The sequence below is a fragment of the Formica exsecta genome, unplaced genomic scaffold, assembly GCF_003651465.1.
Source record: "Formica exsecta isolate Colony F162 unplaced genomic scaffold, ASM365146v1 scaffold25, whole genome shotgun sequence".
Classification (NCBI taxonomy): Eukaryota; Metazoa; Arthropoda; class Insecta; order Hymenoptera; family Formicidae; genus Formica; species Formica exsecta.
Window position 1 is genome coordinate 272,970 of NW_021849774.1, and position 25,878 is coordinate 298,847.

General features: G+C 36.9%; 1 protein-coding gene across 2 annotated transcripts in view; it reads right to left on the bottom strand.

Moving 5' to 3' along the window:
• The window catches only part of LOC115236469 (peroxisomal leader peptide-processing protease-like), a 79,914-nt gene that overhangs the window by 3,607 nt on the left and 50,429 nt on the right, over nucleotides 1-25,878 (bottom strand). For both annotated transcript variants that reach the window (XM_029808946.1, XM_029808947.1), the window contains exons 2-3: nucleotides 440-1,153; nucleotides 9-169 (exon numbers count right to left, since the gene is read on the bottom strand). In XM_029808946.1, the coding sequence (XP_029664806.1) occupies nucleotides 9-169; nucleotides 440-1,140 (862 nt within the window). In that variant the 5' untranslated portion in view covers nucleotides 1,141-1,153. The remainder of the gene's footprint in view (nucleotides 1-8; nucleotides 170-439; nucleotides 1,154-25,878) is intronic.

Sequence of the window (25,878 nt, forward strand, 5' to 3'; positions counted from 1 at the left end):
TAACGGACCATCTTTCTGGTGGCTTATAATCGGAGAACAACAAGGATCCTTCTTCCGTAAAATGTTGAGCAAACACGGGGCAAGATTGGCGGCAAAGGTGTAATCTACCCATTCTCCGCGACACCAACTCAACGGCGCAATCACCAACCCGCTGATAATTCGACGTTTGCTACAAAAACATCCGCGTCAAAAAAATTTCAAACGCGATAAAATAAGAGAAATCATCGATTTGATCATCAATTAATTTGCTAAGAAAGAATTTTGAACCTAAAACTTCTCGAAGAAAATTTACATGATATTTTACATGTACTTGTTTAAAATAGAGTGAAAATAATTATTTTCCGTAAGTCTCTTGACAGTAGAAGGATTCAAGGATGCCTTTCGAGTAAGGAGAGTTTCTAAATAATAATCCAAGAGTTTTAAGAATCGTCGTAATTACCAGTCCGGAATGACGTAGACGGGACCACCCTCGCTACCGGGAAACGCGTACGCGTCCGTCATGATGACGCAACCCTCGTCGCCGATGACGTTGCTGATGACACCGCGCGCGATCGAGCCGATGAACACGGGATTGCCGAAGGGTGTGGACTCGATTTCCACGGACGATCCACGAATGGGATTCCGCAGAGCTTGATACAGCAGACAAGAGAGAGCTTGTTTGACCGTTGGAATTTCCACGATTGATTTTTTGTCGGCATTGGTGATGAAGACGAGCAGGTAGATCGATCGTAGAAATCGATCGAACTTGATCGACGAATTAGGAAAGTTCCACATTTCGAAGAATTCGTCGAAAGTCTTCGTTAGTAGCGGACATTTCCAAGCGGCCACGACGCTGCCTAGATGCTCCTGAACGCGTGAATAATCGCCCGATCGAGAACCATCGTCGATCTCTAGATCCCGATAGACACGAAATTTCAATTCGTTTGCAAGTTCTGTTGGCACGATCGTAAGTTCTCCCGGTACTATATTCGTGATGAAACTCGATATTGCATGAGACTTGTCGATAATCAGGCTCAATGCGGTGCCATGCGTCAGTATCCAATTTTTTGAGATCGAGATGCCAGATTTTCCTCGCGAAGTGATTCGTGAATCTTCATCGATCGGCGAGTGCACTAAAAGTGCGCTGCTTGAAGTGTTCATCTTTTCGACGATGCTGCACATAGAAAAAAAAACAAAGTTCAGTTTTTGAATAATGCCCGAGTCGAAAGAAGGATGAATATATTTTTAGAATTGACGTAGCTAATATGTTTTTAATAACATTATATATACAGGATGAATCACTGAAAGTATTATAGGCTAATATTTCTAAAACTGAACGACATATGAAATCCTTATTTTAAAATCATTAATTTCGCATGTTAATTGCAGTGTGAAATTCCATTTTTGCGTCAAATGCCCGCTTTGATACCAAACAATCGCCGGGAAATAAGAATATCATATTTCATTCAGTTTCAGAAATATTAGCTTGTAACACCTTTAGTGATTCATCCTGTATATATAAACATGTATGTATTTAAAAATAAATGCAGGTATATTATTTATATTGTTAAATATTATATTTATTTAAATATGAAAAAAATATTTACACTATCTTGTATTTTTTTAGAGAGGTACAATTTCGGGAGAAACTGAATTAATTCCTTCTTTGAAAATATTATTTCTGTATTGTAAATTGCAAATAAAATTTTGGCTAAAACTTCGTGAAAATATCTTAGTAATTCTCATCAAAGATTACGTTATTAAAATTTTTAATGAGATAATGAGATATTTTATATAATAAATGAGCTTTTAATCTTTGCGCGTATAGTCAATCAGTATGATATACATGCATTGATATAACAGCTGTATGTTACACATAACTAACAGTGCGTGTAGCAATATGATAGAGATATTGAGCGATCAAACATCGAGACTGTTCTTTAAGGCAAGCTGCTTTATCCATCATACAATTCAGCAGTGAAAGGGTTAATTGCCGCGAGCGCGGCACCGTAAAATCGCGATATTCACTCAATAGAAAAAAGTCCGACGCTTAAGAGAGAAAAAAGAGTAGACGGAGGAGAGAAAAAAGTCGAGATTATATCGTCGCTTAACCATGAACCATGAGTCATGCGTCGTGCGCGGTGAACTGAAAAAAACGAGATCAGGAGTTAAAGACCTGACGGAGTCAGAAATGACATTTGTGTCCGCATCGCTTGCGCGAATCTGAGTATCGTAAATGTCATATGGCGATAACGCGCTTGTAAAAGCGGGGTTTCTATGACCTTAGCCTCGAAATTTATGGAATTGTAAGAATATGCCCCATGTAATGCATGTATTATTGCAATTATTTATCTCACTTCTTTCATATTAGCTACTGTGTCATATTATTAGCTAATTGTTATATTATTATTAATCATTTATTTCATTCATCATATTAAAAATTGCATTATGTAATAATTAATAATAAAACTCTTATTGTTAAATAGAAGCTATTAAATAAAATTTGTAATTTGCATTGTTGTAAGAGCCGTCATCTCGGGAATATTTCAGATTTCCTTGACATTAAAAAAAAAAATATGTTTCGAAATACCAGAAATCCTGCAGCGCAGGCTATAATACATCGCATTTTTGCTCGTTTGTCCGGAGCCAAAGTGGAGCACGGTGCAGGAAAGTTTTCCTCTAGGATCGTAAAAAAGTGCTGAAAATAATCGTGACTCAGCGGAGACGACGAAACATATGCGCGATAAAAGGAGAAGAAGTCAGTACAAAACCGCGTAGAATATACGTCACATTTTTGTAGTAAATAATACGTGTGACGTATTAGAAGGCCCGGTTTTCTTGGAATGCTAGTAGGAAACTGGTTTGGCGGCACGTGTCGCAAAATTGAAAAAAAAAAAAATACTCTCAAAGGGCATGAGGAAAGAGAACACAACATCCATAAATAAACGCGACAACAGACAGAACGCAGATGTTTGAAGAGCCTATGATGAGATGATGACATATAATACGTATATGGAATAGAGTCGGCACTAAAAGAAGTCGGCGCCAATTATAGACGTCTAGATGGGAATAAAAGAATTCTACGGTTGAGAAAAAAAAACACGCGTGTGCGAACTGCGTCAAGGCGCGTCTTCTAAAGATGAATCGGACGACCCGACCGTGTTTTTGTTTTGGATGTTTAAGCAGCAATATAGCGGCCTATCCAGATAATATCGCAGGTGAAAATCTCAAGGTTGTCGAAATTAAACACATCTCATCCTCTTAAAACAATCTTTATTACATCTTTATTGTACCCCTCTATATAAAAAACTAAAATATATCAATTTCTTTTCTAAAGGTATGTTATTTTTCTTATATATTACTTTATTTCTTTCAAGAAAAGAATGTATTCACACATGAAAATATCTAAACTTCGTTGATCGGATTCTCGTAACTCTTTGGATTTCATGATCTTTTCTTCGAATCCGCCCCAGTGCCTCTTTCCGATCGACTTCTGCGTTCTTTTCTTCTTGCTTCCTCTCTCTCCTGACGATGATGGCCGTGCGACCACTTGCCAGCCGATCTTCAATGAAGATTGCCGACTATCCGGTCCTCTCGTGCATGCGTTTCTTCTTCTTCTGCTCGTGTATTGACCGTTCGCGATACAGGATATACACATGCGAATCTACGTAAGGTTGCATCGACAACCATGTGTATGGGCAATGTAACGTAAATTTGTTGTGTTGAAAAAGATTCAAGTTCGTCAAGAGCATCAATAATGTCGCTACATAACACAATATTCCAATATCTTTTTAATTAGTAGAAGAAAGCAAAAACAAGATTTGATTCATGAAACAGTTATGGCGACGTTTTTCTTCCATGATAATTCTCATTAAGTTAATTGTTGGCTGTTACCCATAATTCCTTGTGAGTGGAATAAAATATAATACAACGATAACAGACTGGCTAGCCTAATGAACGTACAATCCATCGTGTACCCTTTCCTTCTCGAAGGTCTCAAAACTCTTACGCACCAGTCTCATCATTTAATGAACCACGGACGCGTGGTTCATTTATAATACGGCGAAGCACTAGATAAACGCCTAATTAACGTTCGCGAACTAATTCTGCTACAATCTCGCAAAAGATATCGCCGTAATTAAGTTTTCTACACACACTTCTGCTCTTTGAATTATTGATATTGTAGAACGCAAAAGAAGTTCCGCGTCGTTACGTATATTATTACAAGCGTCTGTTATTTTATTTAATAACTGCTGCCGATTGACTGGCTTATCCGCATAGACTAGAGATTTCATGTGCCCCCACAAAAAATAATCCAGAGGAGATAGATCAGGAGATCTCGCAGGCCAATTTATTGGACCTCCCCGGCCAATCCAGCGCGCAGGAAACTTTTCATTTAGATATCTCGTAACAATTCTGCTAAAGTGAAGTGCTGCTCCATCTTGTTGAAACCACATTTGTGTTCTGATGTTTAAAGGCAGATCTTCAAGAAGTTCGGGCAACTGTTCTTGTAATAAATGCAAGTATCGTTCAGCATTTAAATGATCTTCAATAATGATGGGCCCTATTAGACGATTACCGATTATACCGAATGACACAAAGAATACATAGTTTCAGTGTGGACATCACGTTGCGGGACACCCTGTATATACAGGATGTCCCACCAAAAGTGGCCACCTCTTTTTATCTTTTAGACTAAAAGAGATACATCATAACAAATATATATCAAATTAAATGGTTCAAACTGAATTCTATTGTGAACATAGTGATTGCTTCCAAAAGCTATCTGTGTTAACGAACGAAGAGGTATGCATAATTTTTTTATAATAATGTAGATATTTCAATATGATAAAAGTTGTAGCGTTGTTTGAAACAGATACAGCAATGTATGATATAATGTAAAATATTTACATTATATCATACATCATATATTTCAGAGGGTTTCTCAAAAATGAAATTACCATCATCAGAAATTTCAGATAGGCTTTTATGATAAACATGTTTGTCCCAACTTCCTAGCACCATCAATTTTCAAAATAAAAGGGATGGGCGGTCTGAAACATTCTGTATATATATATCGTGACAGAATAAGTTGCATATATGATTCTCTCGTTTCGAGGCATCCGCGAACAATGCGTCATCAATCATCACAATTTTCTCTCCTCGTTTCCATTACGCGCCGTAATTCTTTTGTATATTTAAGCGCGTATGTTAGTGAAAGAGAAGCAAAAGTGCTTCTCGCGCGTTCTCGTCACGCCTGTTCGATAACTGACCGGTTCTACTGCGAGCGCGGCAAAGCGGCAAGGCGTGCCGCTATCTAATTTTCTGCTCGTGACTTAGATCGAATAACGATGGTCTTCCGTTTAAGTCGCGCGCTGCCTCGCCGCACGTTCAATTACTGAAACATTGCAACGATAATCGGATTTCGCAAACGCCGCCGCGGCAGAACAGGCCTCTCTGCACCGGATTCGCAATTTATGCGACAATTAATAAGTACCTGCCGATCGTCGGCAGTAGTCATCTGGCCGCTGGCAGTGGTCATTCGAGTTCGATTTTTGTTCCGCGTGAGTCTTAAAAATCTACGTGCACATTTTCTTATACATCTGATTACCGCATTTTATCATCGCGTTAAATTCTTGCTTTAAAGATATAATATGTAATCAAAATTTATTCGGTCTGTCAGTAAAATGAATAGCTTGTGATTCGATGATAAAATATTTTAATACATGTAATAATTACATGATAAAATATTCTAAATTAAATGTATCTATGCGTATTTTAAAACTTTTTGCGTTATCAACTTTGGCGTTATCAATAGCGCTTAAAAGTCATATACATATCTTATCTTTGCTACAAAAGAACACATTACATGCGACGTGCTAAAATCATCGTTGGTTTGCTGGCCCAAGGCCATCCTTGGTTCCATCGTGTCCAGAAAACACGTTAGGTCGCACTAACTCGACGATCATCAAGCGGAGCCGCGCTCATTTTCTTCTTATCGCCGCCGGGATCGGCTTCCCTTCGCGATGAATCGAAAAATCGGACTCTTTCGTTGACGAGATGGAAAATCGCCGGCGTCGGCAAAAGGAAGAGGCTGCAGGGGGAAGTAGCCGTTGGGGTGTGTCCGGTAAACTGGATTAGTTTTTGCCCGAGTCTTGCACCGGTAGACCGCTTGGCACCTCGGAACATACGGTCCATCGTGCAGCTCGTACTAGTTATCGTACTGGCCGCGGAACGTGATCTCATTGCCAGCGAGAGAGAAGTTGTGGACGGAAAAGCGATACGCTTACTTTCCAACATTCGGACGAACGACTTCTCAAAAAAATAAGCGTGCATTACAAAGAATCGAGAGATATTTGTTCTTTGCAAAGTTTTTAGAAATGTTCAATCATCTAATCCAATTATCATCTTTAATCCCTTTGTTTCCATATTTCTTAGCTTTTTTTTCTATTAGTTTATATTTTGATCAATCTTTATAATTTCATATATTTTTCAACGAAACATAGACGCGACAACGAAAAACAAATTTATAACGAGAAGAACGTACATACTATTTTACCTATGTTAGTAAAAAAAAAAAATAAAACATACATATTTTCTTTATAAGAACTGTCCCAAGCTTTTTACATCAATTTTGTGTGTTATTTTGTACCAATAAGTACAAATTAATTCGTATTCTTACGAGCTGATGAGATTAAAGAACGAGAATTATATGAACTGGAAAATATTGATCACAAATTTTTGCAGAAATCATTCGATAAGACATCGCAAGGATAACTATGAATAGAAACTGTAAGTTCGCCACAGACTCGAGAAAAGCGTCGAAAGAGTGCAACGGAACGAGTGCAAAGCGCGCGCGGCAGTCCTAAAAAAAAATGATTCGAGGCCTTGATACGCAAGGACAAATATACTCACCTCCAGCAAAGTATCCATAAATAACCGCGTGTTGTCGCCATGATGTTTCGAATGTTTCTTCATGAGACAAAACTCTCTTTTTCCCCTTTTCTCGATTCTCGATCGTTCAAGCAGAAAATGCGCTTTCACATAATCGCTGCGACAGTTTCATAATTCAATTAACGATATACTCGCCGTATCGCCAATCGTTCGCGAATACGTAAAGGACAATCATGGAATAATTTCTCAACGAACAAATGTTTACGAATAAATACATCCGACGTGATTCCGCGATTACATTCGTTGAAAAGTTTAAGGAGCATTTAACGAATATTTGGCACGACATGAAAGCGTATACACAGGATAATTCCGCAACAAGAATTTCATATCAATATTTTAATAGGAAGGAATAAATTACAACATAAATTTCTGAGACTTTAGTTTTATCAAAAAACTTCCTGTCGAGTTTCTCTAGCAGAATAGTTTATCAGGAAAATGCCATCGTTGGTTGAATCGAGTTATACACGGTCGAACAATTAAGATTCGAGACTTGATTCGCATTTCCGAACATTTGATCCGTTTGTGCTGCCATTTTAAGGAGTTATTCACAACTCAATATTCAACACGTGGTGCAAGTTTTAAATTATTTGATTCAATAGTTGATGAGATACAGTTACGCAAAGTTGTGTTACAAAATTTTGTTTAAAAATCGGTGTAATGGAAGGAATGCTTAACAACGCGCCAACATTAAATTCTGCGTTAAATTAGTGAAATTTCCAACAGAAACGTTACAAATGATTTAGCAAGCCTAGTCCTCTGAAGCAAGCCCTTTCAAAGTTTGATTCATGTTTTTTTTTATGTCATCTGTATCTTCGAAACATTACTTTTATGCATAGCTGACTCCGTAGGCTTGTTGAATCATTTGTAACGTTTATGTTGGACACTTCTCTAATTTACCGCAGAATTTAATGTTGGCGCGTTGTCAAACGTTTCATCCATTACACCGATTTTTAAACAAAATTTTGTAACACTACTTTGCGTGACTGTATCTCATTAACTATTGAACGAAATAATTTAAAACTTGCACCACGTGTTGAGTATTGAGTTGTGAATAACCCCCTAAAATGGCAGCACAAATGGATCAAACGTTCGGAAATGCGAAGCGAGTCTCGAAACTTAATTGTTCGACCGTGTATATTGTATTGATATTGTCGCAATGCATAATGTGTTTGTTCTTTCTTTAAAGAATTATTGCATTTAAATGCACAGAGGTTACAAGCTATTAAGAAACGTAAAATATTTCGTTATTTGCACGCTAAATAAATTTAGATAAACATGTGTGCTTACTACAAAATTCATTTCGTGTATATCACAATTCGATTCGAAAAAGAAAAAGAGAGAAAAAGAAAAGATTTGCCTCCGGCACAAGATCTTCGATATCGCCTGCCATGTTTTACACAAGATCGCATCGTGGACTGCGATAATGGGCTATTGTTCTTCAGAAGTATCACGGATACATTCGACGGAGGGAACAGTGGTCGCGTTGACTGACGATATGTTTGATAAAGTATTTTTCTCTTTTTTTTCACTTCTCCTCTCGCTGAACCATTCTCCAGAGAGTTTGCAATCATCGATATAACAGTGAAATCGAGGACTATTCGTCGTCCTGTCACTCGACCGGTGAGTTCGATGCCACTCCGGTGATTAGTAACGGGAATTCTCTTATCGTGAAAGAATTACGCATTATATTTCGCGCAAAGAAAACTATTTTAAGACACAAGATTTCAGAAGATTTAAATGTCGATAAAACGTATATTGATTTGTGATTTATCGAATTATTTTAATCAAAGTATTAAATTTAATTACCCACATAATCTTAGCAATATTTTTCCTTAAACATATTTTTAGTTTAAGATTCTGATTTTCTCATGCACGAGATTTTCATTATTCATAATTATTTTTAGATGAGAATTTCATATCCTCTACACTTCTTCAGAATATTTATGCAGCAAGATTACAACAAATTATTAATCTAAAAACTTTAAAAAGGATTAATTAATGGTGCTTGATGTTGATGCTCGTATGATGTCGTCAGATGGCCTTGATTTGATGTTACGTCAGCGAACACTGGAATTGGAGAACGGCCTGGAACGAGAACGAGGAGGCCTTCGTCATTCAAACCACAGCCGCCAGCTGGTATCTCACCAGGTGTTAGAGAGTATCTACGGTATACGCTGTCCGGTCGGAGGACAGAGGGATCTCACAATGAGATTCGCAGGTGCGAGGTGAGGATGTAGCAGGAGGACTCTTGCTTATCTTACCGAGAAATCGTCCACGCTCTCGCCGCGGCATCTTAACGAACGGAAAACGAGCGATGGCGAGCCAACATCGAAAAGAAAAGGAAAAAGAGACGGAGAGCCGAAGGAACACAGAAGAGCCGCTTCGAAGAGTTGCTTCGAAGTGTGACTGGCTGCTTTATCCTGTGAGTTGCCCCAAGCGGAAATTTCTATGGCATCATTTTTCAAAATATTTCTACATTAATATAGTATAGTTAATACATTAATATAATATAGTAATCTCATTAACAATAAGAGCCATTTCAACTAAACTATGATTAATTTAATCAGCCATCGAATAGTATGCGCTTTGTTGATATTATTTTGTTAATATAAATATATTAATTATTTAATGTTCAATACGTAAATGACAGATTAGTTTAATAACGAATTATGCAATTAGAAATTCTACTAAGCATTAGAATTAATCGCTAATTAAAGTTAATCAAGATTTGGCCAAAGTGGTTTTAAATATCGCTACAAAAATATTCAGATCTGTAGATCTATTTAATTTTAAAACTTCTCGATAGAATTTATATTTGTGGAACTCGAGAAAATGCCATCATTGACGTCAAGGGAGCTTGAACAAGTTCGCCATAGAAAGTCAAGGGGTCTGAAGAAAACTTTTAAGAGGAAAAATATTGAGGAAAGAAGAAATAGGATTGAGGAGAGAAAAAGAAGAACCTGGCAAAAGGGACAAATAAGAAAAAAAAGAGAAAGGAAAAGGACAGAAACATAAGAAAACAAAACGAAAGAAAAAGTAGAGAGGGAGAAAAAAGACTGGAAGGTGTAGAGAAGAGAAAACATCGAGAAAAAAAGCAAAGTAAATCAATCGAAGTGATGGAGACGAAATGAAGCAAACAAGGCGAAGGGGACGAAACGCTGCGTGACTGGAAGGAAAGAGAAAGAGAGAGCAGAAACATAGCCCGAGTTAGTCGCCTAGACAGCGTGGCAGCGGCGGCAGAAATCAAATAAAACGAGAGCCCGCGTACACGCACGTACATACGTAACTACACGGTACAGTGTCTGGCAGCAATGATCTCTGTCTCTGTATGTCGACGATTCGATATGGCGAACACGTAGGTCGCAACGACGACCAATATAAATTTCTCATCTGTTTTATAATTGGTAATGTTAACGCGATTAATCTCCCATAAAGAACATATCAGATACATGCATGGTCCTCCGAGAACCGAAAGTATGTAAATCAAGAAACCTAAGACTATAATTTAAACTACTATAATTTAAAGAAAAAACAGTGTCCATCTTTTCATGGTTGTGACGCGATGCGGTAATTGGGCTTATTGTTAGTGTTAAACAAGGTCGGTAACCTAAATTGCCATAATGACACATGGTCGCGGGACTTGGTCACCTGGAGTTGACTAATTTATAGAGTTAGAGGTACCGCGACATGATCTAATATTAATATTTACACATGTCGTTTGTACCTGATACTAGTCGTCGCGTGTATAACTTCCCAACCGGTGGCACCGCAATGCTACTTATTAGCAATCGGTTACTTTGTTTGCGGTAGGATTAGCGTAGGATTAGCATAACTCCTCGTACAACCTGGCTTTCTACGCACATGATAAAGAAAATACACATTCATGTCTAACATTAGATATACAGAGTAAGCGCGAATACTCGTTCGCCATGTAAGAAAGCGTCGGATACATACATAATGTAGACTCAAGATGTAGACTCTCTCTCTCTCTCTCTCTCTCTCTCTCTCTATCTCTCTCTCGCATGTGAATAACCAGTCAACTAATATTATCTCGATATTTCACTCATTTCCGGTTGGCAGCAATTCCGATTACTTTTACACCGTCGTCGATGGATGCGCCATTTGTCACGTCCTTAGCGTACATCGCGCAAGAACAACGCGAGTGGAATTTTTAATCTCGACCGCGCGTTCATCCGATTTATCGCACGCTGTATCGTTTCTGTTCTGTGCGCCTTAATGAGTGAATGGGAATTAAACTGGACTCTCGACGTAACGCACGACGGGTTCGCATCGCCGCGCATAACTCGCCTGCGTTTCTAAAAGCTTCCCATATGGCAGCTATCGCTCCGCATGGTATAACTACCCCTCCCCATCGGGGAGACTTTCATTTACCATAATGAGATATATAGAGGAACGGACCACGGCCGATTTATATATACTCGCCAAGTGACTTCATTGCGAGAAACGCACTTTTCTTTTACTCGGATAAAATTAATGCGCACGCGATTTCCATCCGAATGTCGTATCCTCTTCTTAAAGAAAGAGATTTCCTGTAGAAACAGGCGCGAATAATGATCTCAGCACTCCTAGGAAATATCATACTATGAAAAAATGATGGTTGTTACCTTTGGGGAATATTAAAGAAATTTACTCTAAAATTTCTGTATCTAATTATAAAAGTAATGTTTAATCAAAACAACTAACACATATACAGGGTGTTAAAAAAAAGGGGTTTAGGACTTTAAGGACAGATAGTTCATAATTCCGAGAATATTAATTTTTTGACCCATTCTTTTTAGGACTTTTTTCATCCATTTCGTGAGTATTATCTGCTCTTAAACTCCTGAACCCTTTTTTTTACCTGTATATTTATATCCTTGGAAAAAATCTCTTCCAGTTGCGAGGGCGGCGAACGCGCGCAACGGCGTAGAAAATCTCGACACCTCGAGTGCTAGAGGTGCTAGTTAGCAGCTGCTTGGAGAGTGTGTACTCGCTGCCGCGAGAGGCGGCGCATGTCGCTGGTATAGAAACATGCCAAGAATTGGAAAGGCTTTCCGTGCAATGAATTCATGCAATTCACGCGGCGCTGAGAAGTCTCGGCGTCGCGCCCGAAGACTCGCCATATGATTTCATCGCATGGCTACAAACGGAATCTTCTCCGCAATATCGCAGAAGCGGCAGGGACGCGCGAAAGAAAATGATTCGATTCACGTTTGGATGTCGCATAACAATAAATGTACATCATCATTTCGAAATATATACTTGCAATATTGCGAACATATAGGGTGTTAAAAAAAGGATCACATATTTTAAAAGCAGATAGTATTGATCAAAACAAGAAAAAAAAGTCTAATTAACATGGATTCTACAATTAATATCTTCGAAGATATAGACTATCTTTCTATTTAAGCTTTTTGTCCTTCTTTATTGGTTGTGTTACCTCTACAACAGTAAAGAAAAGAGTACCTACTAGTTTTGCAGTCAGCATTATAGGAGGTGCTCTATGTAGTTCCCATTTTTTGTCACACATCTTTCAGCCCTACATCTCAGAGAATCACGCATTCTTTCAAACACATCCGGCTGTTCTCGAATTTGCTACCTACCTACAAACCCAATGTTATTATAACTCAATGTTACTATAGCAGAACTAGTAAATATTAGTTGTTTTTTTTTTCTTGTTTTGATCAATACTACCTGTTTTTAAAATATGTGACCCTATGTGTTCGCAATATTGCAAGTAAAAAAATTCTAACCTAACCCAACCCAACTTTACTTTTAAAACTAAAAATATATTTGGATTAGGTTAGAATTTTTTCGGAGTGGGGATGCAGGAGGAAGAGCTCCGCCCTTTCCCGCCCATGCGTAAATGTCGTAAACAGCCTTTTTCAATCAAAAAATAACAGATTATAACAGCATACACAAACTTTAATATCAAACTTCAATTTGTTAATCTTATCTATTTGTTATCTTCTAAACACCAATGCCGTCCCCCACTTATTTCTTGCGGAGAATTACTCAGAAGAACCTCCCCTACAACATATTTAAGTGGCGATAAAATCGATGAGGTGTAATCTTTTATGCAGTTTTACCTTAAATTTTACTTCAAATTATTTCAGACATTCAAACTTATTCATTCCGAATATACATTTCTAAAAGTAATAATAAGTAAAAGTAATAATAATAGCTTTCCGAGCGCATCAAAGATTGAATAAAAAATTGATTCGCCAGATTTGAGGGGGACACGTGACATTCAATCAACGTTGAATATACGGATTTAGTGTTCATATCACACAACTAATGAAGATGAATCTCGATTACAGAGCAGACATCGTCAGATGTTGAAAAAAATGTGCAGGATCATAATACACGCACGATTGACCAAAGTATACAGATTTCTGTCTCTCTCTCTCTCTCTCTCTCCCCCTCTCTCCCTCTCTCTCCCCCACCCCCTCCCTCTCTGTCCCATAGTCTCTGTGTATCGCAAATAATATCATCATGTTTACACTGGTCACGTATCGGCATGGCTCCGTTAATCTCGCAAAACTTTTGTTAATATCTGTCATTCGTAAGCTCCATTCATGAAAATTGTCGACGCGAACACGCGTCATCTCAGGACACGCTGACACGTGGAGCAGAATTTTGCCATGTGGCATCGGTTGGTCTCCACGTGTGCCCTAAAATTGCCTGATCATCCGCTTATAACCGCGTAATTGCCTCTATGTATGTAAGAAGCATACACCCACTACATCACAAACGCCATGGCATTAAGGCATCATTGCGCGGGTGAATTAAGTAAACAGGACGAGAGAAGGATGCGAAAAACACGCGTCTTCCAAAGATGGGAAAAAAACGGATGCTGCGGGGGATGAAAAAGGAGAGATCAAGAGGCGTGCTCTTGACGGCGACGTAAGAAGGAGAGTATAGAGTATAGTGGCTACTCATTACTCGGAAGATTGCAGACTCTATTTCTGTTCGGATCGTACAATTGGGGCATCCTCGCGGCGCGATACTAGCAATAGTGGTAGTGACGGCGGCGGGGGTTCGATGGACACATGTGTGGTAAGAGGGCGATAACGCGATCGTTGACGAGATACACGCGGGGGCGAAGGAGCGGAAGGAGGCACACACGCCACAGACACCCCGCAGAGAGGTGTATATTAAACGCGATGCGCCGCGACGCATGGATCAAAAGGACGCCGGACACGATCGAGAGACGTGATCAAGGAATAATTCTTGCGTGAGACCATCGAGAGACCAAGCATTCACCGGAAGGATCTAACATGGTACGTGCCTCACATGATTTCTATATTGCAGAATAAATGCAAACAGTGAATTATCGATCAGAAAATGTCGAAATTAAATTCAATCTTTTTAATGGAATATAAAAAATACTTAAAACATATTTTAAATATATTTAATCAAATAAAATTTCTCGAAATTATTTAATTGAAATTGTATTATTTTAAAGTAAAATATAAAATTTGTATGTTATATATATATATATTATATATAGTATACATACACACACACACACACATATATATATATATATATATATATGAACTTCCTAATTCTCAATAAATAAATTTTTGAAAAACAGAATTACATTTATTTTAGTAGAAATAAAAAAAAATCACTTTAGTAATTAAATATTTTACTGATGCATTTGAAGATAGCATAAGCAAAAATCATTTGATGATAACAGCGTGAATTTTCGAGTAATTTAAAATTGGCTTAGTTTTAAATTAACAAACTTATATGATATCACTGGCGTTACACCGCTATTCATTTAATATTATGAATCCGGGACGCTTTTACGTGCCTGCACAATCAAAACAATTTCTCTACCACTCATAAAAGATCAATAAACAGGCAAAAAGCAAAATTTTTTCTTTATCTGTATATTACTCTCGCAGAGACTTAATACATGACAGCCGTGTCTGCGTAAACAATTCAGGTCACACGCGATACACTATGCGCGGAACGCACGCATTACTTAAACAGCGTGAGCTACTTGTTATATTCATTATGAATAAAAAGGCTATTACTTTCGTATTCGCTCGTATATCAGTGGTTTATTAATGGATTGTGTATTTGTCGAGGCGCATTTTCCGACAATCGCCGCGACAATCACTAGCAAATCTTACGAAACCGATCGCGTGCATGTCAATGGAAACTGAATCACGAGATACCGACAATAATCAGAAGTGCAATCGTTGACTCGCGTGACTCTTATGCTTCTCCCGACGCGTTTCATTGCGTCATTACAATGTTACGTCGTGCGTGTTTGTACTGGTGTGTTTTCTGATTGAAAATAATTATGCAAGTTGTGTAGTTATTCGAAGAATAATTCCATAGAATCTGAGTTAGAAGATCCAAAGTGAAAAAACTCGAATATATATATTTCTAAAAATTTCGATATCTCGAGCGGACGATTACATTGTACTTTGCGTGGCATATAACATCTCTTTTAATAACATAAGAACGATATGTAATGAATATGGAAATTGGGACATATCCATAATATATTTTTATTCATTCGCATCGCAAATTGCACGTAGTGTCTGATAAGACATGCGCGGCACTTTCCAAAACTTTCGACATCTTGTCAGAGATACGAAATCCCCCGAATAAACGATGTTAGCTACCGCGTTGATTGTCTATATCGCAAAAGACATCGATGTTATTGCAACTGTAAAAGTGATATATATTATATCGAAATATATAAAAGTATATAAAGACAATACGAGAAATAAAAATAAAATGTATAACATAGACATTAAATAAAATATAATCAAATAACAAAAGATACTATTGAAAGATAAAAAATATGTGTATTTTTGAGAAGAAAACTTAATCAAAATTATTGAGAAATAAGCTACGACAAGCATAAAAATATGTATATATGCATATATGATTATATGATTTACAATCATATATGATTTATACAGATTAGTCTTTTATATGTTTCCCCCTTTTCTCATATCTTATTCTTGCGTTTCATGGTGTCTCGACCCTAAAGAAAAATGTGTATATTTACGGCAGCTTTCGCGGAATCGCTTAAACGCAAGCACGCGGCGGAATTGTTCGGCCGCGATTTAAGCGAACCGCAAAGTAACGCGTCGCAAAGTAGCAGTAAGGAGAAAATGAAATTGCGCGATTCCATTGTCGCTCGGATGACGTAGCCAACGAAATGAGATCGCGTCGATGGACGAGAGGATCGCGCGATCGTCTTTAGACTCGGGCATGAGCATGTCGCGCGACATGGGCGTACGTAGCAAGGGTATCTCTCTTTCTTCTCGTTTAATAATTTCTGAACTCACAATAGTCAAAATCGAGAACATGAATATTTTACTCAAAACTTAAGCAAAGCTAAAAGAAAAAAAGATTCAAGTAAAATAGAGAAAACGTACATTCTCCGATCTTCGCGTTTGTCGCATAAAGATCGTATTATTTTCGATCGTATCGATTATTTTGATTTGATATCTTTGATCAATAACATTTTTCGTTCGATTGCATGGGAATTAGGATAAGATCGAGAGCGCGTGGAATTTATTTCGCGCGTAAAAATTTATGCGAGCGCCGATGCGTCGGTCGACAAGTCTCTTTCGGTGCGTCCAGCTGTCTGCCCGAGGCCCCGGGCTCGCCTAATTGTTCGTTTAATTTGCCTCAATTGCTTCTTGGCACGGTCGCGCGAGAATAATATCACGAGGAATCCAACGAAAGGCTATAGGCACGTCGCCTGCTTGAATCGCGTCCGCGCGCGAGACCCTGGTCTTGATTTCCTTATATTTATTTTACCAAGCTGAGGAAAAACCGTCGCTAATTCGATGCAATCTCTTTTTTTAACATCATCAGAATAATGTTACTCACATAGAACATAATTAGCATAATTAGAAATAATATACATAATTTCTAAAAAAAAAAAACGATTTTTCATTTCATATCGAGAATGTTATAAAAAAAATGAATGTAAAAAGTATTACCTGATTTTTTTGCGATATATAGAATATTTATAAAATAATATTTCTTTGATCAAAACTGAGAAAAACGAGACGTACAATTAAATTGCTGCTTGACACAAAATTTAAACGCGCATATGGCAAGATAATAATCGATGTAATAAATTTAAAAAAGGTTTTATTCAAGGGTATCTAATAAAAATATTCGTAGATAAAATAGAAAAATGAATAAAGTGTTCTGGCTATTAGCAAAACTTTCATCTTCATATTCTTTGCTTTTATAAACAAAGAATATGAATTAAATGATCTTTTAAAATCAATTTATATAGGTATTGATTACAAAGCGTCACTTGAAGCGAAACCTGAAGTATCAAAAGCCGTGCATCAAAGTTTAATAAATAAGCATCCAAATTATATTTTTGCTATAAATTTTTGAAAATGGACATTCTGTGTAATTAATGGAATAAAAAACCTATTTTTGGGGGAGTAAAAAACAGTTTTTTACCAAGCTTTTATCAGAAGTTTCTGTTTTTTTACTGCCCTTTTAAACGATACACGCGTTTTTACTATGTTATGATATAACTAGAAACGCACATGTCATTTCTGCGGAGTGTCGTATATCCGTACATGCTTGCTGTATAATGAGCGAAGCTCTGAATGAATCGCATAGCACGATGATAACATGAGAGACGACGGACTTTGACTTCGCGACTTTTACGATCGCCGATACAAATGACTTCGACTTCGTCACGCGACGTCATTGCGTCGTTGCAATGATAACGTTGCATCGACGTTGCATCGACGTTGCATCGATGACGATGGGAGGGCTCGACCAATGAGTAAAGAATAACAGGAGTGAGCATATCGGTAGTGGGGGTAGACTTATCGCGAACGGTAGTACGTCATCAGTACCCATCTTGACTGTCCACTTTTTTGACGTTTTTCAAGACCGTGTACAGCCACTTGTTGCCTTATTTGTTCCAATCTGCACTTATTTTGCGCACGATCATCGATTCTAAATAAGTGAGAGGAAGAGCCAATATTAGACTAAAAAAATATTATTAATAAGTGTTAATTGTAAGATCATGGTGCATTGCCAAGCCTTTGAGTTACTTCCAGTATCTCTGTCATGCTGCAATTCGTCCCTGAGCGGCCATCTTGATCGTCCACTTATATATAGTCACTTCCGTCCGCTCGCTTCCCATACAGCACACAAAGATTGCATACATATTGTAGCAATCTTTCACCGCAATATTGCAACTTTGCAAATTCACTGCAAAATGTTGCTGCATCATTGCTGTGGAATTGCAGCAATGATAAAATGTCCGCTTTCAGGAATATTGCAACAAAATATTATAGCAACATTGCAATGTAATGAATTTGCAATGATGTATATATATTTATTTTTGGGTATACAAATGTTGGTTCTAAAAGTAAGAGCCAATCACGTTCGATTGCTACTGAGCGGTTTTCTCTACTGAACGCGGCCAATCTCTTTCGCAAGGCGTGCGCGCCGGCGAATACGGCCGAGTTTCTGTCGCGCTGTCTCTCCGACAAAATCGCGCTCGGACCGTTGGCCATTGCGTTATCTGCGCCTTATAGTATGGCATTTTGCTCACTTGCGAAAGCGACTTACGTGTGTCGTTTCGATCCATCGCGAAGTTCAATGTAGGAACGTTCGCGAATTAAATGTCCGTGTCTGATCGGGCGGAACGGACCGTTCGTATACTACTGTCAATTTAAACTCTAAACGTGGACAAAGCTACGTCACGTACTTCTTTCGGTAATAAAAGACTTGATTGATCGTAATGAGATACTTTCAATTATGATATTCGACATAGATAAGCAAATAATCCTTACAATTCTATACAAATAAAACGATATCTATTTTATTTTTTAGCAACATTTACATCTGGCATTATTTGTTTTCTTATTTTCTCACTATAATTTATGCGTTATTGAATACAGATATTAATATTTGTCGTAGTATTTTATTAAACATCAAAAATATTCCATTGTGCTTATTTCGCATTGAATATATGTATCTGTAATTTGAATATATATTTCGCGTGTAAAATATTCATGATTCGGATATTTTTTTTATATTCCATCCAATCGCGATAATCGTCGAGTCAACACGCATGCGATGCCAAGACGTTGGTCTTGATTTCGTCGCGCGGAGTTTATAGCCACGAAACGCATGTCCCTCGTCATTACGACGTCATTCCGACGTGATCTTGACCCGTTGACAGTGACTTCGACAAATAGAAGATCGAGTTTCATCCGTAATTTGAGTGGTAAGAAAACACTCGAGATTTCTTGTTTGTATATTATAGCTCTTTAACGTTTTGATGCATTTTTCGGTTCACTATGTTAAACTTTTATAACAAATTCTTCAGGAAAAATAAAAACGATCTCTTCTTAATAAAGTCATCAAATATTATTTGTCGCTATCTTTTTATTTATATATATAATTAATTTTTATTCTAATGTAGTTATAAAAACCTTTATTATGATTCACATTTTTGGAATTAAATACCAAATATAATAAGTATAAAAGTATTGGGAGAGAGATTTCTCTTATCGAAATAAGCTTAGATTAACGATTAAGCTGACATTCTTAAACTGTAAGCATTTATGAATGATCGATTATAAATATTGTCGCTCATGTGATATTAATCGGATCCGCGATAAACAACGACACACCCGCGCTTATCATCTCGGAAGTGTATCGTTCGAAAACGTCGTCGATTACGCGATGTTGGTCGCACAGCGATAATTCGCAATCGCTTCAGTGAGCTATCGATGTGTAATGCATGTATCAATTATATACGTAATATATCGCGACACACAAACACGCGCATACGCGGTATCGTCGAAGTTGAGTGAACACGTGTCTTAATAGGAAGAGAACCGACTGTTACTTTATTCGACGATAAAGATCTTATCCATACAAAAACATCTCGACGTCATAATTGCGTGCTCCGTTATATCGCATTAAAAATTATTTAATATCGCCCATCGTTCAATGATAATCCAATAATTATCCATTGAGCGATTTTGAGAGCAGAAACACTATATACAGGGTGGTCCTCGTAACGGTCGCCACGATTTTTAAGGCACTTACAATAATCTGACATAAAGTTATTTACTAAAAATTATAGCAAAATTATAGTAACCCAAAATCTTCCTGTAAGCCACTTTTTTTTGTTTCTAACTTGCAATTGACTTCAGGAGGTATCAAAAGTTTTTGTCATAAATTAGAAAAAATATTAATTACAACTATTTTTTTTTATGAAGACGTTAAAAAGCATATTATTTTTTGATACTTTAATTCTTTTTATAATCCAGATTTATTTATTTCATTTTTCAAACAGTATAAACATAAAAAACATGTTTTTTTTTATTTAAGTTTTGAAAGCTTTTTGCTATTGTATAGCCAAAACATCCTTAAGGGAGCATGAGAGATTTATTAAATGTAAATCTTGAATTGAGATTCATTTACACTTGGTATAATACTAACAATAAGAAAAATGTGTGTCCTATGCAAAATTAATCAGTTTGAAAAAAAAAAAAATTTTCTTTGAAACTGATGCACTACCATTCTGCATCTGACCCTTATTAGCTTGCAAAATTTAAAAATAAATATGTATAAAAACAATGTACAATTTACAAATGAACAATAAATTAGTTAATAAAGATTATTTTCAAATAGTACATGGCTTCAATAGAGCGACGGTCTCGTTTCGCTAAAATAGAGAGAATCCGAATGATTCCCAAATGGACAGCTTTTTATATTATAATAGTCACAAGAATGGGCTCGCGTTTAAACATACGGTGGTAAGTAAAACGTACACATTCCGACTTTCTACGTAAATTCGCTTCCAAAGTAAATCGAAGCACACGTTATCGATGTAACATTGCGACTCTGTTTCGACATCGCGACAAACGCGGAGACGGACGCGACTCCCTTCTGCCGATCCTCTGCCACGCGAGCGAGCTCTCACTCGCTCGGACGCGCACGTTCGCACATCTCAAACTCTCTCACTGTCTTCGAATTACGTTGGACAGATAATTCCCTTCCGAGTACTGCTGATCACGGTAAAAAGATACATTAGTTCCGAGGCACGCTCCCACGCGCAGGTGTTCGTCTGATGCGTCTCTTCCCGCTCGTGCCTTCGCAACTCTCTTTCGACGGTTTCTATTAATAACACGAGATTCAAGGATCGTAGATGTGCGATTCATTCATTTTTTTTTTCGAGCAATATTGCTAAGCGTCAATAAAAAAATTGAATGAAAATTTAGATATATATTTTTTATATTGATTGATTCAACGCTTTAATTTAAAAAAAAATATTGAATCTATTCTCTTTGTGTAATTAATATTTTAATTGATAATAATATCCTATATAAATCGCACTTGCATTTCCTTAAACGATTCTCTGATATGATTAAGGATCTCATACTTTGCTTAATTTCAATTATCTAGGCTTCAATATAACGAATACAAATGCATATTATTAACGAAAGTTATCGTTATAAACATCAAAAGAATGTCATAATTCCCAAGGAAATACAGGCATTATCTCTATACGTATAACAGCAGAATGTTCCCAAACAGCACAAGGATGTCCTTAGGACGTCCAAAGGGCATCCAGGACATACATGTAGGATATCCTGAGGATATCCTATTTTAATCCTCGGATCTCCTCTGGATGTCCTGAGGAAGAGTAAATGATAGCCGTACACTAGCCTCTGGAGAATCCAGGGAGATCCTGTGGAACATCTTAAGGATTTCTATAGGATATGTTAGGGATATTTTTCATACGTTAAAAGGAACAAATTCTAAAATTTAAATATAAATTAAGATTGCGTTCTGTTATTTACTGCCAATACTAAAAATCTAATACTAAAAATAGTTCACGTTCTTTAATATTTGAGGTTTTCGTGCTGTACATGAATATTTTAGGTTTGGCTTCCGGGTTTGAGTCGTGTAATATTTTCAAAACAATCCAATATCTGAATTCCCTATGTTGGGATTGCATCAGAAATTGAACTGATAAAAAATAATTATATTTTTAATTTCCTGTTAGTTGCTCTTTGCAAGCTTTATATAATTCTCATGACCAAATCTCAAATACGAGTTTGCGCGTTGCATAGCGGTAAACAAACGAACTAGCGGTTGAATACTATTTTTTGTAAAGTTTTTGGAATGTTGCGCATAGTAACATTTCTCATAAATTATTAAATAAATAATAATTTTGAATATGTGAAAATGTGCGCATCAAATTCAATTATGATATTTATATTAAACGAAATTAATGTTAACAGTTAATTGCACATGTATATGTCCTCTGGAAATCCAAAGGACATTCAATATAATAGACAGGGCAGACATCCAGGGGTTATCCAGGGGACATTTATAGGACATTAATACTTATTACAATACTTAAAATTTCTAAATTATATTAAATAGCCTACATAACCGAAAGTAATCATGTATGCATATTAAATTTTCATAAAATATATTTATAATAATATCTTAAAACATCCTACAAATATCCTGAACCATCCTGGACATATTCAGGATGATCCTGAGGACGTTTTGTGCTGTCTGGGTTAATATACGATGTACGTGTATCGTGTATCTTGTTTTTGACAATCTTTTTGCGGTATAAATTTTTGGATTTTGCTTAATCTTATCGCGACGATATTCGATTCATCGAATATGTTCACGGTTAGACTTGAATCTCCAGCGATTCATTAATCGATGGCGGAGAACTGCGCTCGCGAGAGCGGCCACTGATCCAGAAAGTAATCCCGGGAATTCGTTACGGAACTCGAAGGCGAGCTACTTTCCGTTCTCAGGGAGGCTGTCGGGTTATTTATAGCGTCCTACCCGCCGCCGCATAGGCTGCAAAAGGAAATTCTCTCTCGCTCTCCTTCTCCTCCGCAGCTGCCGCCGCCACCTTCGGCATCTCTGTCCTCATATGTACTGTACATACATATCCACTCTGGTCGCGAGAGCGAGCGTGTCGGTCCACCTTCTCCTCGGTGCAGGCAAAAACGTAGCCTGAAGGAAGAGATCGCCGACGATGACGATGGTGGAAGTATATTCACGAGATTTTGTAATATCGGCAAAAATATAATGATGATGAGAGAGAGAGAGAGAAATCGCTCCGGGGAGATTCTTAACAACCATCATCACGATATTCGCTATTATCGCTATCTCTGATTTTGAGATTTTATTGTGAGATAATTAAATGCTTGTATTCGAATTTATTTAATCACTAATACAGGGTGTCTACCTAAATTTTGTAAAAAAATTCCCTGAAAATTTCCAGATCTCCCAGATTTTTGTTCAAAATTCCAGGTAAAGAGAATATTTTAAAGAATTTTTGGTGCAATTTCCTAAAATAAGTTATTTTATTGCACGCATTTTATAATTCTTTTTATTCATACCAAGAGAAAACACAAAGCCACTTAAGTTTCAAGTCCTAGATTTACAAATGTACTGAAAAAAAAACCAAATAGCTTTCGTTAAGATAAAAATTTTTAAGTTGCATAACATTTTCATTTTTTATCACTAAAAATTAAAATAAAGAATATGGACTGCATATTCAATATTTTGTTAAGACATTCAAAATATAAACAGAGAGATAGATATATATTTATAATATATTTTAAGCTCTTGCGACAGTACAATCCAAAATTTTATACTCTGAGTCAACGTTAAAACATCTGACTACCGACTACCTACGGTTACCGATTGAAAACTTTTGGACATTCTGTACTATTTCTGTCTATTACCAAGTCGACGCCCGCAACGTTCGCGAGCATCATCTGTCTTTGTTTAACTTTCGGTGAATAACAAGGATGAAATAATACCGCGAGGTCTTTTTATTATTGTATTTCTAAAACTAAACGGTCAATAATCTTTTTGGTTTTTTTTAAATAGAATTCCTAAAGTATTCTTCTACTTTATATTAGTTTTCCATCACTTTCTTGTTATTCTTTCTAATTATTAAAATTCAAAATACAAGATTTTCGTACGTTTTGCGTATGCGACACGTATAAAAAGTGCAATTTTTGATAGCGATTATCTCGCGTTCGGGACGGTCGGTTCGGAATTGCTTTTAAGTTGTACAAACATGTAGATACCACATTTATTAATATATAGTAAAATTTTCAAATTTTTCTTGTTAATTGCGATTTGGGAGACAACTATCTTAAACACATAATTCACAACTTGGCTTATTGACGGATTGCCTACTGCTTACAGTAGAATTGCAAGAACAAAATTATCAAAGAGAGAATTTTTGTTTTAAATTCCCCGAGTTTCAATAAAATTCCATGCGAATTCCCTGATTTCTCCAGGTACAAAAAAATTCTCTGAGAATTCCAGATTTTCCATGTTTTTCCAGGGGTAGACACCCCGTATAAATTAACACGTTTTTAAATCATCTATTATATTATAGGAATTCATCATGTGTGTCGTAAGATAATCTTTTGACGAACGCTTGAGACGAGATGATAGGAAGCGAGAAATCGCGGCAATATCGTCATAGAATACGCATACCCTCTCGCGGAAACGCTTAACCCAGAAGAGTTCGCTGGAAGGATGGCATCTGGCTGATATATCTTCCTGTTTCCTAGAAGCGCGCTGAATCGAACGCACGAGTATTCCCTTTTGGATAAATCATTGATGAATGAATTGCTTGTATCCCGTGCTTAAGTCTCGCTGCCTATTCATCTCTCTCTTTCTCTCGCGTGCGCATCTTCCGACTTGTGAAATCATATACATCATATACACATGAATCACTATCATATGATAGTTTCCTGCTCATGTTGTTTAATGGTCGCTCATCACTACAAACATCCGTTCCCTCGAATCGAAAAGTTGGACCACCTCGATACCAGATTCTCTGATCATGAATGTATACGACAGTTCCTTTTCTCCTCTATCTTACAATATCTTTTATGAAAGAAAATATGCGAAATGCATAAATTGTGAGTCGCGGAACTAAACAGCGAGGTCAAATTTTTATATGGGTATCGTGGTGGATTTTCCTTTGTCGGGAATATTAGTCATTATACAGACGATTGACAGTGATAGGTATGTAATGACGTGTAAAAGATATAAAGTCCTTTGCTCTTCGATAAGTTTTATCGAATCTTATTTAAATTATAGCGAAATAATTGAGATTGAGAGGAAAAGCTTTGAGAAATACTCAATCACGTTTTGGAACTCTATTATGAATCTCTCTATTTGGAATTATTTAAAATTTTAGTAATAAAAAAAAAGGATAAAGAAATCGCGAATTCCTCAAAATAAATAATTACATTAAATTCTTAACATGCATAATATGAAAAAATTTTGATAACACTATACATGGTATTCCAGATCTACCGCACCACCTGCTAATGACAGATTCTTGAGATCATTTTAAGATAATTTTTCCTCAGCAAAAATGTCGAGGTATCAATAATTTCCATATTATAAGCGATCCAAAAAGGAGGGCTTTTTGCAAACTAAACTTTATAGAGAGTTAAAAGATTAGAGTTTATTTCAATAGAGAGAGAGAGAGAGAGACAGAGAGAGAATTATAATTTAAAGCTTAGTTACAAAGATACATGATGAAAAAAATTGGTAACTTGCAAAAAATAATGACCTCCCTCGACATTTTCGCTGAAGAAAAATCATCTCGCCATTAGCAGGTGGTGCGGTAGGTTTGGGACATCCTGTATATTATCTTAATGTTAGGTATGGCAATAAAAAAGAACAGATTTAGTCGTTCATCGATGTCTACTCATTCATCGGTATAAAAGCACGTAAGAACGAAACATTTCCCGTGTTTACGTTGTTCAATTCGTCGAAATTTATCCCTTCGAGTCTCTGCCCCCTCTCTCTCTCTCTCTCTCTTTCTCCCCCCCCTTCTCTCTCTCTCTCTTCCTCTCTCTCTCTCTCTCTCTCTCCCTCTCT